The 13,567-nt window shown below is 43.8% G+C and overlaps 1 protein-coding gene across 1 annotated transcript; it reads right to left on the minus strand.

Moving 5' to 3' along the window:
* Window positions 1–10,526: 10,526 nt before the first annotated feature.
* LOC543014 (AP2-like ethylene-responsive transcription factor AIL1) lies at window positions 10,527–13,320 on the minus strand. The gene is made up of 8 exons (XM_044575340.1): window positions 12,912–13,320; window positions 12,726–12,808; window positions 12,084–12,092; window positions 11,905–11,999; window positions 11,744–11,817; window positions 11,617–11,667; window positions 11,347–11,429; window positions 10,527–11,226 (listed from the first exon to the last, which is right to left on the minus strand). Exons 1-8 carry the CDS (start codon window positions 13,178–13,180, stop codon window positions 10,829–10,831), a joined length of 1,062 nt encoding a protein of 353 aa, XP_044431275.1. The 5' UTR covers window positions 13,181–13,320; the 3' UTR covers window positions 10,527–10,828.
* Window positions 13,321–13,567: the final 247 nt, after the last annotated feature.

Raw genomic sequence — 13,567 nt, forward strand, 5'->3', positions numbered from 1 at the left:
CCTTTTATACCTTGCAACGTTCGATTTTTTTACGAAGTACAAAAATTTGCGCGCCCGTCCGCCGGAAATCGATCCGCGCCGAGTCGTTCGCAGCGCTCGCTCGCTTGCCTATGCGTCAACTCTTTCGTATACGTCTTTAAACTCCGAGCAGTTCCGATTTTTATACAATATAAAAAATATTATCTGACATTAAAAAAATGTTCATCACGTCGTATAATTAAAAATATGTTCATTGCATCATATATTAAAAGTTCATCGTATAAAAGCGTATCGTATATTAGAAAATGTTCACCACATCTTTTAATATATATATTAAACATTTGTTAATTTACAATGATCTTATTTAAATATATGATTTCGTATTACAGAAATTTTATTGTTTATATGTTGAACATTTTATAATATACGATATCTATATATATGTGTGTATAATTTTTTTCAATATACGTTGCGTACACTGTGTTCGGTCTGAAGAATACACAAGGTCTGAATAATAGACCTGCTGGTCTCCGCTTTGTTTTTGGGTTGATGTTCAAAAAATTTATAATTAATCTGAAAGGTAATAAAGTGTTTGTGCATTTGAAAAAAAAGTTCAGAACATTTTTGGAAAAAGTTGAACGCGTATTTAAAAGTTGTAAATGTATTTTCTAAAATGTTCATCATGCATTATAAAATTTATTACGATAACACAATAAATTTTAGTACATGTTATCATTTTTTCGAGTAACTGTGCATTAAAAAATACAACAAATATATGCAGTAACTCCGAGTTGGGCATATAATTTTTTTAACTGTGTATTTGAAAATTACAATGAGGATGCATAATAATTGTGCATGCATGTGGTCCTGAGTGAAGACACATATTCTTACATTCTTTTTTTAATCCACATAAATTTTAGAAAAAAGTTCATGCTTGGCACTAAATAATACTAACCCACATAAAATATTGCCGTGCGTGGGTTCTAGTGTGGTGCTTGTCACTAAATAGTACTAACATATAATTACAAAAAAAGCTGATAAGAATTATCCTTTTTTAGGAATATATGTGTGCGGTCCTGGGCCGCGGTTGGGCCGTCCTGCAGCCCATGCGAAGCTGCATCTTCTAGCTCGATCGGAATATCGGATCTGGGATTCGTGGACGAACCACACGGGCAGCGGGGTTTGACTCCAGCGGCTGTTCCCGTTTGGCCACCGGCGGCCACGCCGCCCTCAGCCCTCGTCGCCCACACCGCCACCATCACCCATCTGTGCAAACCTACCAGCGTCGCCGACCACCACCGCCCCGGCGAGCCAGCGAACAGGAGAGGAAATGAAGGGGATGGGAGAGGGGCACCGTGCTCTGGCGAGCCAGCCGCTGCTCCGACGAGCCAGCGACTGGGCTCCGGCGCCCGGCAACGGGGCTCCGGCGAGCAAGCCCGGCAAGGTAGAGGCGGTGGGGCACAGGTGAGGCGGCTGGGAGTGATTTAATTAAAAACAAAGGTGTTTTCTGCAAAAAAATATGCCAAGTTGGCTCCTGGCACGCGGGTCCCAGCGGTCAGATACGTCGTCAATACGTCTTTATACGCAGCTTAGACCGTTTTGCATCACTTAGGACTTGAATTGGTACTGAACTGCGACATGCACGAGTAGGTGGCACTGATTCATGAGTAGGTGAGCAAGTGTAGTACCAACGTGCAATTAACTCGAACAGGGGAGATGTGAGGAGGATGACTGACTTTTCTTAGTGTCCGATTCTTTTTTCCTTTAAAGTTTGTCGAGGTGGTTGGAATGGATTCCTACCTGGACTTGGACGGCTGGACCCAAACCTTTTTTTTATCATTTTAAATTTAAAAGAATCCACTCTTTTTTCTTCTATAAAAAACCCATTATCTTTTATCGGGCGTCTCCCATTCACCTGCGTGGGTGCGATCTTTTTATCAGCAGGACTTTGTTACCGTCATGATCATTTGATTATTTTAAAAGTTTATACACAAATATAAAAAAAAATTATCAAAAAAAATCAAACATATTTATGTTTCATAATCATGCAGGTCATCTTGTGGTCTGTAAACGTTAAAATTTATGGAGCACCTGAGAACTCTCATCTAGGGTTTCTCTGCCTCTCGCCGGTGCCGCCGTCGGTCCGCCTCGTCTCCTATGGTCCTTGGATCATGGAGGCGCGGTGGAACCCGACCCTTGCCAGCGGGAGCACCTGAGAACTCTCATTCTTTTTTTTTAATTAAAGGGTGTTCATTTTGTTATCATATGGGCTTGCACATAACTAAATTATCTGAATTATGGGTTTCTTTTCAATATGTACATGGATTCAACGGGTCTCTGCGCCATTTGGCACAACGGATCCACTAGTATATAAACTATTGCACATGAACTCCAATAGGAGGAGATGGGCCTTCAAAGCCTAAGAAGGAGCGACCAAAATTCAATCATCTGCACCTCTTTTTAGGAATCATTCACAACACCCTATCCTAACAACTGAGTGTGTGATCCATCTTCACACAATTAACAAAAAGTATATTAGAACGCAATATGACGAAATCAATAAAAATAGTTGTAGCTAGTGACAGCCTTGTTTGATAAATATCAAACAACAATTTCCTATTATTCATCTTTTATATGTGTGCACCAGTCGTCAAACATGAGGTGTGGAAGAACCAATACAAACCTAGTACTCCAACGCCTCTTCGATCAGTTTTGCATTAGGTAACACAAATTTTGAGTAACAGAAAGTAGTGAAAATAACCTGATATGGCTTGTGGTTCCACGGCCTATCGAAGGCGCCACAGCTGACCTTGCCAACATGAAGGAGATCATGGTCCGCATGAAGTTCTTGCGGCCTATAGCTTCTTCTTGGTTCCTCCACCAGCTAATCCACCTTCCGAGCTATCTGAGTCAAATCAATAAAATTTTAGTTCCATTTTGAGTATCCAAGACAATATGAAACAACTGAATACATCCTCCTAAAGCAACAAATGAAAAGCACTCTGAATAATGCAAGCTTTGGTAATTTCCCATGAATCCCAATCAGTTCGCCAACAGAAGAAATTAATTGGCCAAGAGAGATGCAAGGTTTGAAAATTTATTCCAGCCCACCATTAGAACCATTTGTTGAACTCCCCAACGTGAGGAGGTTGGCCAAATCCATTCCGCTGTCTCTCCATTCGAATTCTACGAGTTTCAAAATCAAGGAGGCAGAGATGGCGATGTGATGGGTCGGGCTGGACGTGCCGAGCGGGCTTTCTTGCCCCCTCATGGTCCGTTAAGGACCAGGACCATATGGTCCAGGCCCGGTAGAAAAAATGGGCGGTCGGAGCTCTGAATTTTGGCCCGGTAACACGTAAGGTCCGGTCTTGTTTTTAACCGAGGCTCCCAGCGATGACCGTGACGTCTCCCTCTCCCATCCTAGCGGCGAGCGCTGCCCACCGTCGCCACTACTCCACCAGCCACTCACCTGAGCTCTCCTTTCCACCCCTTCCAGTGCATCGAGCTGCGCCTCAGCCTGGGTCATCGGTGGTGTCGCGCGAGAGCATCAGGAGGCAGAGCACGATGTCCTGCTGTTCCATCTCTCGAACAAGCAGTTGCAGTGCACCGTGCACGGCCGGCAGTAGCAGCGTATGGCGTCAGGCTCTGTTCTTATCATTCCCCTATTCCAGCGTGCCAGAAGTCACCGCAATCGTAGATCTTTCATCGTGTGGCTCTGGAGCAAAGATAACGGTTCAATCAAGTGGGAAGCTCTCCTTCGTCGATCTGCCATCCAAGGGCTGATAATGATAGTGCTTTGCTGTAGCGGCTTCGACAAGAGCATGTGCTCTGTTTTCCTTTTCTTTCACCTTTTTCCAACTTGTAATGGCTATAAAGCCAACCAGCCTGCGTGTGAGAGGGCATGACTTTGTGAATTGGGTGTAAACCCTAGCCGCCAGTGGCGTGCTGTACCTAAATTTCCCCAATTCTCCACAACAACCCTAGCTCGAAGCTCTCTGTTCTGTCTCTAAATTCGTTGTTTCAGAGTTAAATTGCACCGATCAGGCTCTGGATCCTGACAATTGGTATGAGAGCCAGTCTTTCCTCGGAGGCGATTTTGATTTGAGCAGTGTTGGGGTTGGTCGTCGACCGTAAAATCCCTCTTCGCATTCGAGTCAGGCGGCGGTGTATTCAGGAGGCGGCCGGAGTGGCAGAGTTCGGGTGCAGTCGGAATTGCAGCCTGGTTGACGGAGAGTAATTCTCTGGTGGTAAAACTCCAGCTCCTGCGATCTTACCGTGTACCATCGGAGGCGGGCGCAGGCGGCGGCGTAGGCGGCGGCGACGAGGAATTCCCTCCCTCCCAACCACTGGTGAGACTTGCTGAAGCAGACAAGATGACATGTCCGGACGAGTCGGGCTCAACTGCTGAGTTGCAGCTTGAGTCACTGGAGTTGGACATCAAGACGCTGCAGCACGGCAGAGAAGAAGATCGCAAAGAGTTTCAGCAGTTCCAGGCGACAGTGAACGGAAATTTTGCCACGATGCAAAAGAATTTTGACAAAATCCAGGAAAATTTCAGGCGGTTACTGTTGGATCAGGAAGCAGTTCCTGCAGATGAAAGAGAGGAAGGCCAGGGCAGTGTCCAAGTGAGGTACAACCACAATCACTCTCCCCAAATAGCTCCTGGAAGACCCAAACAGCTGCAAGCTCCAACTCCTCCGTCAGTAACAATGCCATAGAAAGGAGCCCCTTTGCCAGTTGGAAGTGCTACTCTGCGAGATAGCACAGGAAAAGAACTCAATTTGGATGGGACTCTGAAAGTACCTTACAGACATCCAAATTTTGGTCAAGGTAAAGAAATAGCATCACACATGGGGGTTCAACTAGAGGAAAGACAGGAAGAAGAGGTCATGGATCCACAATATAGAAGAGGACCCAATACCCATGTTGATGGAAGAAGGAATGTGCTAACAGTGAAGCCAGCAAAATTAAATATCTCTGAGTTTGAAGGACAAGACCCAGAATCTTGGATTCAAAATTTAGAGCAGTATTTTGCAGCAGCAAGAACACCTATTGAACACAGAACTGAAATGGCCGTTTCTTACCTCAAAGGGCCTGCTGTGCAGTGGTGGAGAGGAACAGGATATGCTCCTAGCAATGTTCCATGGCACAAATTTTGCTCTTACATTTCTGTGGATTTTCTGTGGATTCTGTTTGTGATATAGTCAGTTCCTTCCATACAGCACAACAATCTACTACAATTACTGCATATGTGGAGCAGTTTGAGCAACTAATGAATATCATGAGAAGGGAAAACCCTGGGATCCCTGATGATTATTATGTTGCTAGTTTTGTGGCTGGGCTTAACCCGTATATTAAGAGCCATGTGGAGTGCTTAAGTCCTAAGGATATGCAAACTACAGTGTGGTATGCTAGGAGGATAGAAAAGGCTCAAATACCAACTACAGCAGTGCAAACCAAACCATATATTCCTCAACCTAGAAGACAAGTAATATTTGACCAGTCCAAAACCCATGTACCTACTACCGCACCAAACAAAAACACTGTTATTCAGCAGGCAAAGAAAAACCAAGTGTGCTACAAGTGTAGAGAGCCATGGGTGCCAGGTCACAGGCAGGTCTGCAAAATGAGCCAGAGAGCTCAGATCCAGGCATTACAAGCCCAGGAAGTTGAAAACCCTGAAATAATCTTTGTCACAGACTTTGATGACCCTGATTTGGAAACACAGGAGCAATTATCTAATGAAACAGTGTTGAGAGTATCTATGCATGCTGCTATGGGCATAGGATCAACCAAAAATACTTTTATATTGACTATAAAAGTAGGAAACACTGTTGCCACAGCACTGGTAGATAGTGGTAGCACTTCTACTTTCATTTCTCCTGAAATGGCAAGCAAGTTACCTGTCACTGCAAGCCCTACATCCAAAATAAAGGTGGTGGTTGCTAGTGGGGGAGTACTATGGACTGAATTTCAAGTAACAAATTGCCCTTATGAAATACAAGGCCATCATTTTACTGACAACTTCAAAGTATTGAAACTGAAGGGGTATGACATGATTTTGGGAGTTGATTGGCTCAGGAAATATAGTCCAATACAAATGGACTTTATTAAAATGGAAATGAAAATTTCTGATAGCTCTGGCCAGTTTATCACATTTGTGGATGAGACTGTTCCCCTGGCTCCTGTACCTAAGGACAAGGACAATACTGAAAAACTGTTGGAACAAGCTGTCTGTGGATTTTTCTTGTTCACAACTTCTGGTACTAAATTCATAGCAACTAGTCCAGGAATTCCTACAGAATTGCAGCCACTGTTGGACCAGTATGAACAGCTGTTTCAAGAGCCAACTGAACTGCCACAAGTAGGCCTTGTGATCACATAATTCCCTTAGTTGAAGGAGCAAAGGTGGTTAACCAAAGACCTTACAGAATTCCTCACCATCAGAAGGAAATTTTGGAGAAAATCATTAAGGAGCTGCTGAAAATGGGATCATCAGACCTAGCACAAGCCCTTTCTCTTCTCCTGTGCTACTGGTCAAGAAAAAAGATGGTTCTTAGAGGTTATGCACTAATTACAGAAAATTGGATGCTATAACTATAAAAAATAAATATCCCATTCCTGTGATTGAGGACCTCTTGGATCAACTCAAAGGAGCAAAAATTTTCTCCAAAATTGATCTCAGAAATGGATATCACCAAATCAGGATGGTAGAAGAGGATATACCAAAAACTGCATTCACTACCCACATGGGACTGTTTGAATTTCTAGTTATGTCCTTTGGACTAACTAATGGCCCTCCATCATTCCAGGCATTGATGAACTTGTTGTTTGGCCATCTCAAGTTTGTTGTGGTTTTCTTTCATGATATCTTGGTGTTCAATTTCTCTCTGGAAGAGCACAAGGACCACTTAAAGCAGGTGTTTGATATATTGCAAACAAACAAACTATATGCAAAAATGGAAAAGTGCTCTTTTGGACAGCAGGAGATTGAATATTTGGGTCATGTTATTAATGCAGAGGGAGTCTCTACTGACCCATCTAAGATACAATCCATTAGATATTGACCAGCTCCTACTACTGTAACTGAACTAAGAAGCTTTTTGGGGCTAAGTGGATATTACAGAAGATTTACCCAAGGATATGGAGTAATTTGTAGACCACTATTTGATTGCTTAAAGAAGGAGGGTTTTTCCTGGAAAGAGGAACAACAAGAAGCATTTGTGACATTGAGAAACAAGCTTACCAACACCCCTGTGCTAGCATTGCCTGATTTCTCCAAACCTTTCATTTTGGAAACTGATGCATGTGGGTATGGATTGGGAGCTGTGCTGATGCAAGAGGGAAAACCTATATCTTATTTCAGTAAGAGCATTGGCCCCAAAGCAGCTGCAATGAGCACTTATGACAAGGAAGCCTTGGCCATAATTGAAGCTGTTAAAAAGTGGAAGCATTATTTCTTAGCTACTTCTTTAGTGATCAGAACTGATCAAGAAAGTCTGAAGTATATTCAGGAACAGAAAATTATAGAGGGCATTCAGCATAAACTGCTATTGAAGTTACTGGGATATAACTTTACAATTGAGTACAAAAAAGGGGAAGGAGAACAAGGTGGCTGATGCATTATCCAGAGTAAAACACATGGTGCATGCATTAACTGCAACCGCTGCTTATCCTGTTTGGGTCAAGGAAGTCATAGGAAGCTATCATCAGGATAGTAAGATCAAAGAGCTCATAGTTGAGTGTATTGTGGATAAATCTAATAGCACTGCTTATTCATTCAAGAATGGCATTTTGAGATTTCATAACAAGATTGTGGTGGGATCTGCTACTAACCTAAGACAGGAAATCCTCCAAACATTCCATAGTTCAGAGTTGGGTGGCCATTCTGGGGAAAGAGCTACTTATCAGAGAGTGAAATTAATATTTCACTGGCAGGGTTTAAAGCAAGATGAAGTGCAGTTTGTCAAGCAGTGTCCTGTTTGCCAGTTGAACAAAGCTGAGCACACTCCTTACCCTGGATTGCTGGAGCCACTTCCTGTGCCTGATTTTGCTTGGGCACATGTAAGCACGGATTTTGTGGAGGGGTTACCTACATCTGAACACAAGAACTTAATTTTGGTAGTGGTTGACAGATTCACCAAATATTCTCATTTTGTTGCTATGAAACATCCCATTACAGTGCAATTTGTTGCAAGAGCATTTTCTGATAATGTGTTCGGGTTACTTGGGATGCCATTAGTGATTGTCACTGACAGAGACAGAATTTTTACTAGTCATCTGTGGCAGCAACTGTTCAAGTCATTAAAGATCAAGTTACACTTGAGCACCAGTTACCACCCTCAAACTGATGGTCAAACAGAGAGAGTTAATCAGTGTTTGGAGAAGTACTTGAGATGTATGTGTTTCCAGCAACCAAGGAAGTGGCATGGGTGGTTGGCACTTGCTGAGTGGTGGTACAACACTTCCTTCCACACATCATTAAAAATGACACACTTTCAAGCTCTATATGGTTTTCCTCCCCCTATGATTGTTGAATCAGCTCTGCCAGATGCCATTTGTGTTGATAATGGGGATCTGTTACATAACAGAGAATTGGCACTGGAAGTAATCAAGCAAAATCTGCTTAAAGCACAGTCTAGAATGAAATTCTTTGCTGATAAGAAGAGGGAGGAAAGAGAATTTGTAGTGGGGGACATGGGTCTATTTGAAGTTGCAACCCTACAGGCACACTTCTCTCAGTTTGCATAGGCACATGAAGCTGCATTCTAAATTTTATGGCCCATTCAGAGTAATGGAGAAAGTTGGAAACCATGCCTACAAATTACTGTTACCAGAGGGCTGCCAGCTGCATGACACATTTCATGTCAGCCAACTGAAGAAACACATTGGGCCAGCAGTCATCCCTTCCCCTATGCTACCACTGGTTGGCCCTGATGGCATTATCAAAGTGGATCCTGAAGCAATGCTGGAAAGAACACTTGTTCCAAGAAAACAAGGAAACATCAGTATTCCTGTCGTCAGGTGGTTAGTCAAGTGGACCAATATGCCCGTGGAGGAAGCTACTTGGGAAGACTCTGCGTTCATCCAGAAGGTTTTTCCATCTTTCAGAGCTTGAGGACAAGCTCAGTCTCAGTTGGGGGGTATTGTCAAGCTCTGTTCTTATCATTCCCCTGTTCTCGCGTGCCGGAAGTCACCGCAGCCGTAGATCTTTCATCGTGTGGCTCTGGAGCAAAGATAACGGTTCAATCAAGTGGGCAGCTCTCCTTCGTCGATCTTCCATCCAAGGGCTGATAATGATAGTGCTTAGCTGTAGCGGCTCCGACAAAAGCATGTGCTCTGTTTTCCTTTTCTTTCATCTTTTTCCAACTTGTAATGGCTATAAAGCCAGCCACCCTGCGTGTGAGAGGGCATGACTTTGTGAATTGGGTGTAAACCCTAGCCGCCAGTGGCGTGCTGTACCTAAATTTCCCCAATTCTCCTCAAGAACCCTAGCTCGAAGCTCTCTGTTCTGTCTCTAAATTCGTTGTTTGAGAGTTAAATTGCACCGATCAGGCTCTGGATCCTGACACACGGCTAACCACGATCACATACTTGCACGGCCAGAAGCAGGCACAACTAGCAAGGCTAGCCATGGAGCAAGACATGAGCGACCTAAATTTGTAGGCGACCTTTTGCTAAAAAAACAAACAACGCACGCACGCACCTGTGTAGCCGCCGTCGGCGTCCAGTGCACAACCTCTCGCCGACGCAGCCACCAGCCTCCTCGAGAGTAACCACCATGTCCAGGAGCTCTACAACCATGAGATCTACTTCCTCATGCAACGAATCGGCCAGATTCGCCCCGAAGCCGTCGCCATCGTCCTCCTTCCTCAACTCCTGTTGCCGTCGTTCGTCGTGGATTACGTCGCCGCCGCTGCTTCGCCAGCCTCTCCGACCCCTTCATGGAGAGCCCAGCGTCATCCAAAGCCTTGATGAACCAGCGGCATCCAAAGCCTCGATGAACCACCATAGCCGGTTCATCCAAAGCCTCAATGAACCACCATAGTCGGTTCATCCAAAGCCTCGATGAACCGACTATAGCGGGCCATCGATGCCAATCGAGAACTTACAACTGGGCCCACCAACGTCATCCAAAGCCTCGATGAACCACCATAGCCCAGTAATTCTGAGAGCTTAGAGTCTGTACCGATGCAACCCGTGTCAATTTCGTTCTCTGAAGAGTGTCAACTTCGTTCTCTGAAGATTAAACGAATTCTTAACAACTATGTGTAGCATCTAATGCTCCTGTATGAAATAGATTGTTGTAAATGGTGAATTGTTTCTAGGACAGATTCTTGGCGATGTAATCGAATATTGGTAAATCTGGGAGCAACATCAAACCTGTCCTGTTATTCAGAACCACCGTCAGGATGTAATATCTGTTGTCCCATTTGAAGCGCAAAGAGTGAATTTTTCTATCATGCACTATATCGGAGTATTCTGTTAATGATGACAGTGGAACAAACCAGCATTCAAAACTGGAGTTAGGAGGATGAAAACAAATATACAAAAATAGAAGAATGAACTTCCTTTGTGATGTAATGTCTACAAATAATATCAATGGTTTGTAATCAGTGTACATGAGAATACAGAGTACAGCATCACACGATCCTACTCTGGAGCTGGTAAATAATAGAGTTGGCAACCAGCGAAGGGAAATTCCTTGGGAAAAAAAAGTTTCAGGAAAGGTGGACGAAGAAAAGACACTCTCATCATCAATCAAGAAAGGAAAAAGGTGGATAGATTGACAATCAGAGAATAGATAAAAAGGAAGAAATAAATAATTTACATGTTGCTATTCTAATATCTATTGTCCGGCTAACTTTGTGACTTCTGATTGGTCCTCCAGGTTCGCTACCTCGGATGAGCCTTCTAGTTTCTTCAAACCATCTTCACAGCAGTTGCTAATATCAAAGTTAGTCACAGATAACTTGGTGACTTCTGATTGGCTCTCCAGGTTCACTACCTGGGAGGCGCCATCTAGTTTCTTTAAACCATCTTCGCAGTGTTTGCTAATATCCAAGTTGGTCACAGCTAACTTAGTGACTTCTGATTGGTCCTCCAGGTTCACTACCTCGGATGAGCCTTCTAGTTTCTTCAAACCTTCTTCGGAGTAGTTGCTGATATCAAAGTTGGTCACAGCATGCACACCACGGAGCTGAATTGCTGCTAGGTCATACGCTTCAGCTGCCTCCACTTCAGTTTCTGCCAAACAAGCACAATTCCTTATTCATTCGCAATAAGTTTCAACTCACAGTGATTCTCTCACTCAAAATAGTTTTCAACACAAGGTTAATGCCATCAGTTACTAAAATCTGTACTCACCAAAGGTCCCAAGATAGATGTCTTTAGTGTCCCTACTCTCACCAATCCTACCAATACGTGCTTGCCATTTACCATCCTTTCGTCTGTTTAGTCCAAGTGAATGGATAAAGTTAAAATTTGCTGTAGAACCGAACATGAAGAATTCTTAAGCATTAATACAGCAGAAAATTTTCAGTTGCAAAAGGAAACAAGATGGATCAAAATCCTACAAATTTATTTCACCAGACTAGATAATTCTTTATATATATTCCTGAAAGTACAGAATAGCACCTTGTTACACCCCTGTATGACGATGTTCCTCTTGAGAAACAACTACTCTGCCTGAAATAATCATAAGAACAGTTTGAAAAACTAGAACATAGGTTTTAAACCTGCAATATTCAACTACATAACAGACCTCCTTATGTAGGCCACAAATTCATCTTGATTCATGCTCTTCATGATCTCAATTTCTTTTGCATAATCAGAAATCTGGAGAACAATTAGAAGTTAATTCCATTTTCCTGTATAACAAGATGCCAGTTCCTCAAAATACACAAAATAACAAACACTTCATACATTGAAGTTTAGTTTGGTGGGTTGAGTTATGCCCCAATATTTCAGGGCTGCAAGGTCATGTGCCCTTGCAGCATTCTCTTCAGTAACATAGCTTCCTGTAATGCCAAAATGAAGATTAAATTGATCTGTTTTTATGTTCAATCAAAACTCACTCTATGATGGCAGGCAGTATAAGTTACCCAAGTACACTGAAGAACCACAATGACAGCCAAAGGTAGAAACCGATCCCATGCAGAACATCCAAAGAAAAATAATCAGTTAGGGAGAGTGAAGATACTAAGTGCACAATTGAATGTTTCATTTTATAACAAAAAGCACTAGAATTCTCAAATGCCTAATCCCTACAGAAAGAAGAGAAAAGCTTAATAGAGACATTTGATAATACCCTTCTCCTCTTATTATTATGAAAGAAAAAAGGTGTACTCTGTTACGCTTGCACAAAATTTATCATCCTACATCAACCAAGGGTTTCAAGGTGTCATAGTAAGAAGGAATATCAATAAACAATTTACTGATCCAACAGAGATGTTGTTCCTGCATTCCCATACAAACATTCATTAATCCAGAGCAGCAATCATCCTATATTAGCATTACGACCTAGTCCGCTTTTAGTAACTCGAACTATGGTGCCACATATTATGATTTGTAAATTAGAAGACACAGTATGTGCATCCTGCAACCATCCCAGTGTTTCCATTCGAGTGCAAGTGATAACTGATCAGTGCCCTCTCAGCATTTCCAAGTTAAACCATAGATAGTTTCGTTGGGCTCTGAAAATCATTGAATGAGCAGGCTAGAGTGTGGACAGCAAAACTACGCACCATGCTTGCCCTTGCGCTTGCGCCCCTCAACCTGGCTGGTGTTGTCCCAGAGGTGTGCCTCGTACTTGCCGCTCCACTTGAGCCTGTCCCCAGCATACACACGAACACAAACAATCGAGTCAACAACACACAGGGACAGCCAGCCCTACCAATGAACAGTAACAACGTCCTGCCTATCTTGCCCACCTCGTCACGCCGTGGTAGCACGACGACCGGGGCGCCGCACACTTGCGCATGGCCTCTGCCACCAGCTTCCCGCCGCCGGGGGCCGTCTTCCCCTTGTCGGCGACGGCGACGGCGACGGCGGCAGGCTGCTCATCGAGCGCCGCGATCTCTACGCCTTCCCCCGCGGCGGTCGGGTTCTCCTGGCGAGGTGGAGAAGGAGGAGGGGGAGGGGCAGGGGTGGTGGTGATGGCTGTTGGGTCCGGGGAGTGGGGTTGGACGGTGGTGGCCATCGCCGCAGCGTTCGCGCGAATCTTCAAGTGGGTTATTATTACACGATTTGGGCGGAGAAACCCTAGCTAGCTAGCCCTACGAGGGGTGGAGGAAAGAGCCGGTGCGTGACTGCGTCGTTGTGTTTCCGCCCGATTCGCTTCGCTGCCTCTAGTCTAGGCTAAATAATCATCCGGCTTCTCATCGGTCCATGTTTACGAAGCCAGTGCGTTGCGCGGCATACACATTTAGTAGATTAGCAAAAATGCTCGTACGTTACAACGGAAAAAAAACATAATGTTTATCACCGAAATTAATCAATATTTTTCTTTTCGGGCATGTGGATTGTGGAAATTATGAGCCGCTCCTCGTCTCCTACAATGCCTCATCGGTTTACAGTATATACACCT

This window comes from Triticum aestivum, chromosome 7B, assembly GCF_018294505.1.
Source record: "Triticum aestivum cultivar Chinese Spring chromosome 7B, IWGSC CS RefSeq v2.1, whole genome shotgun sequence".
Classification (NCBI taxonomy): Eukaryota; Viridiplantae; Streptophyta; class Magnoliopsida; order Poales; family Poaceae; genus Triticum; species Triticum aestivum.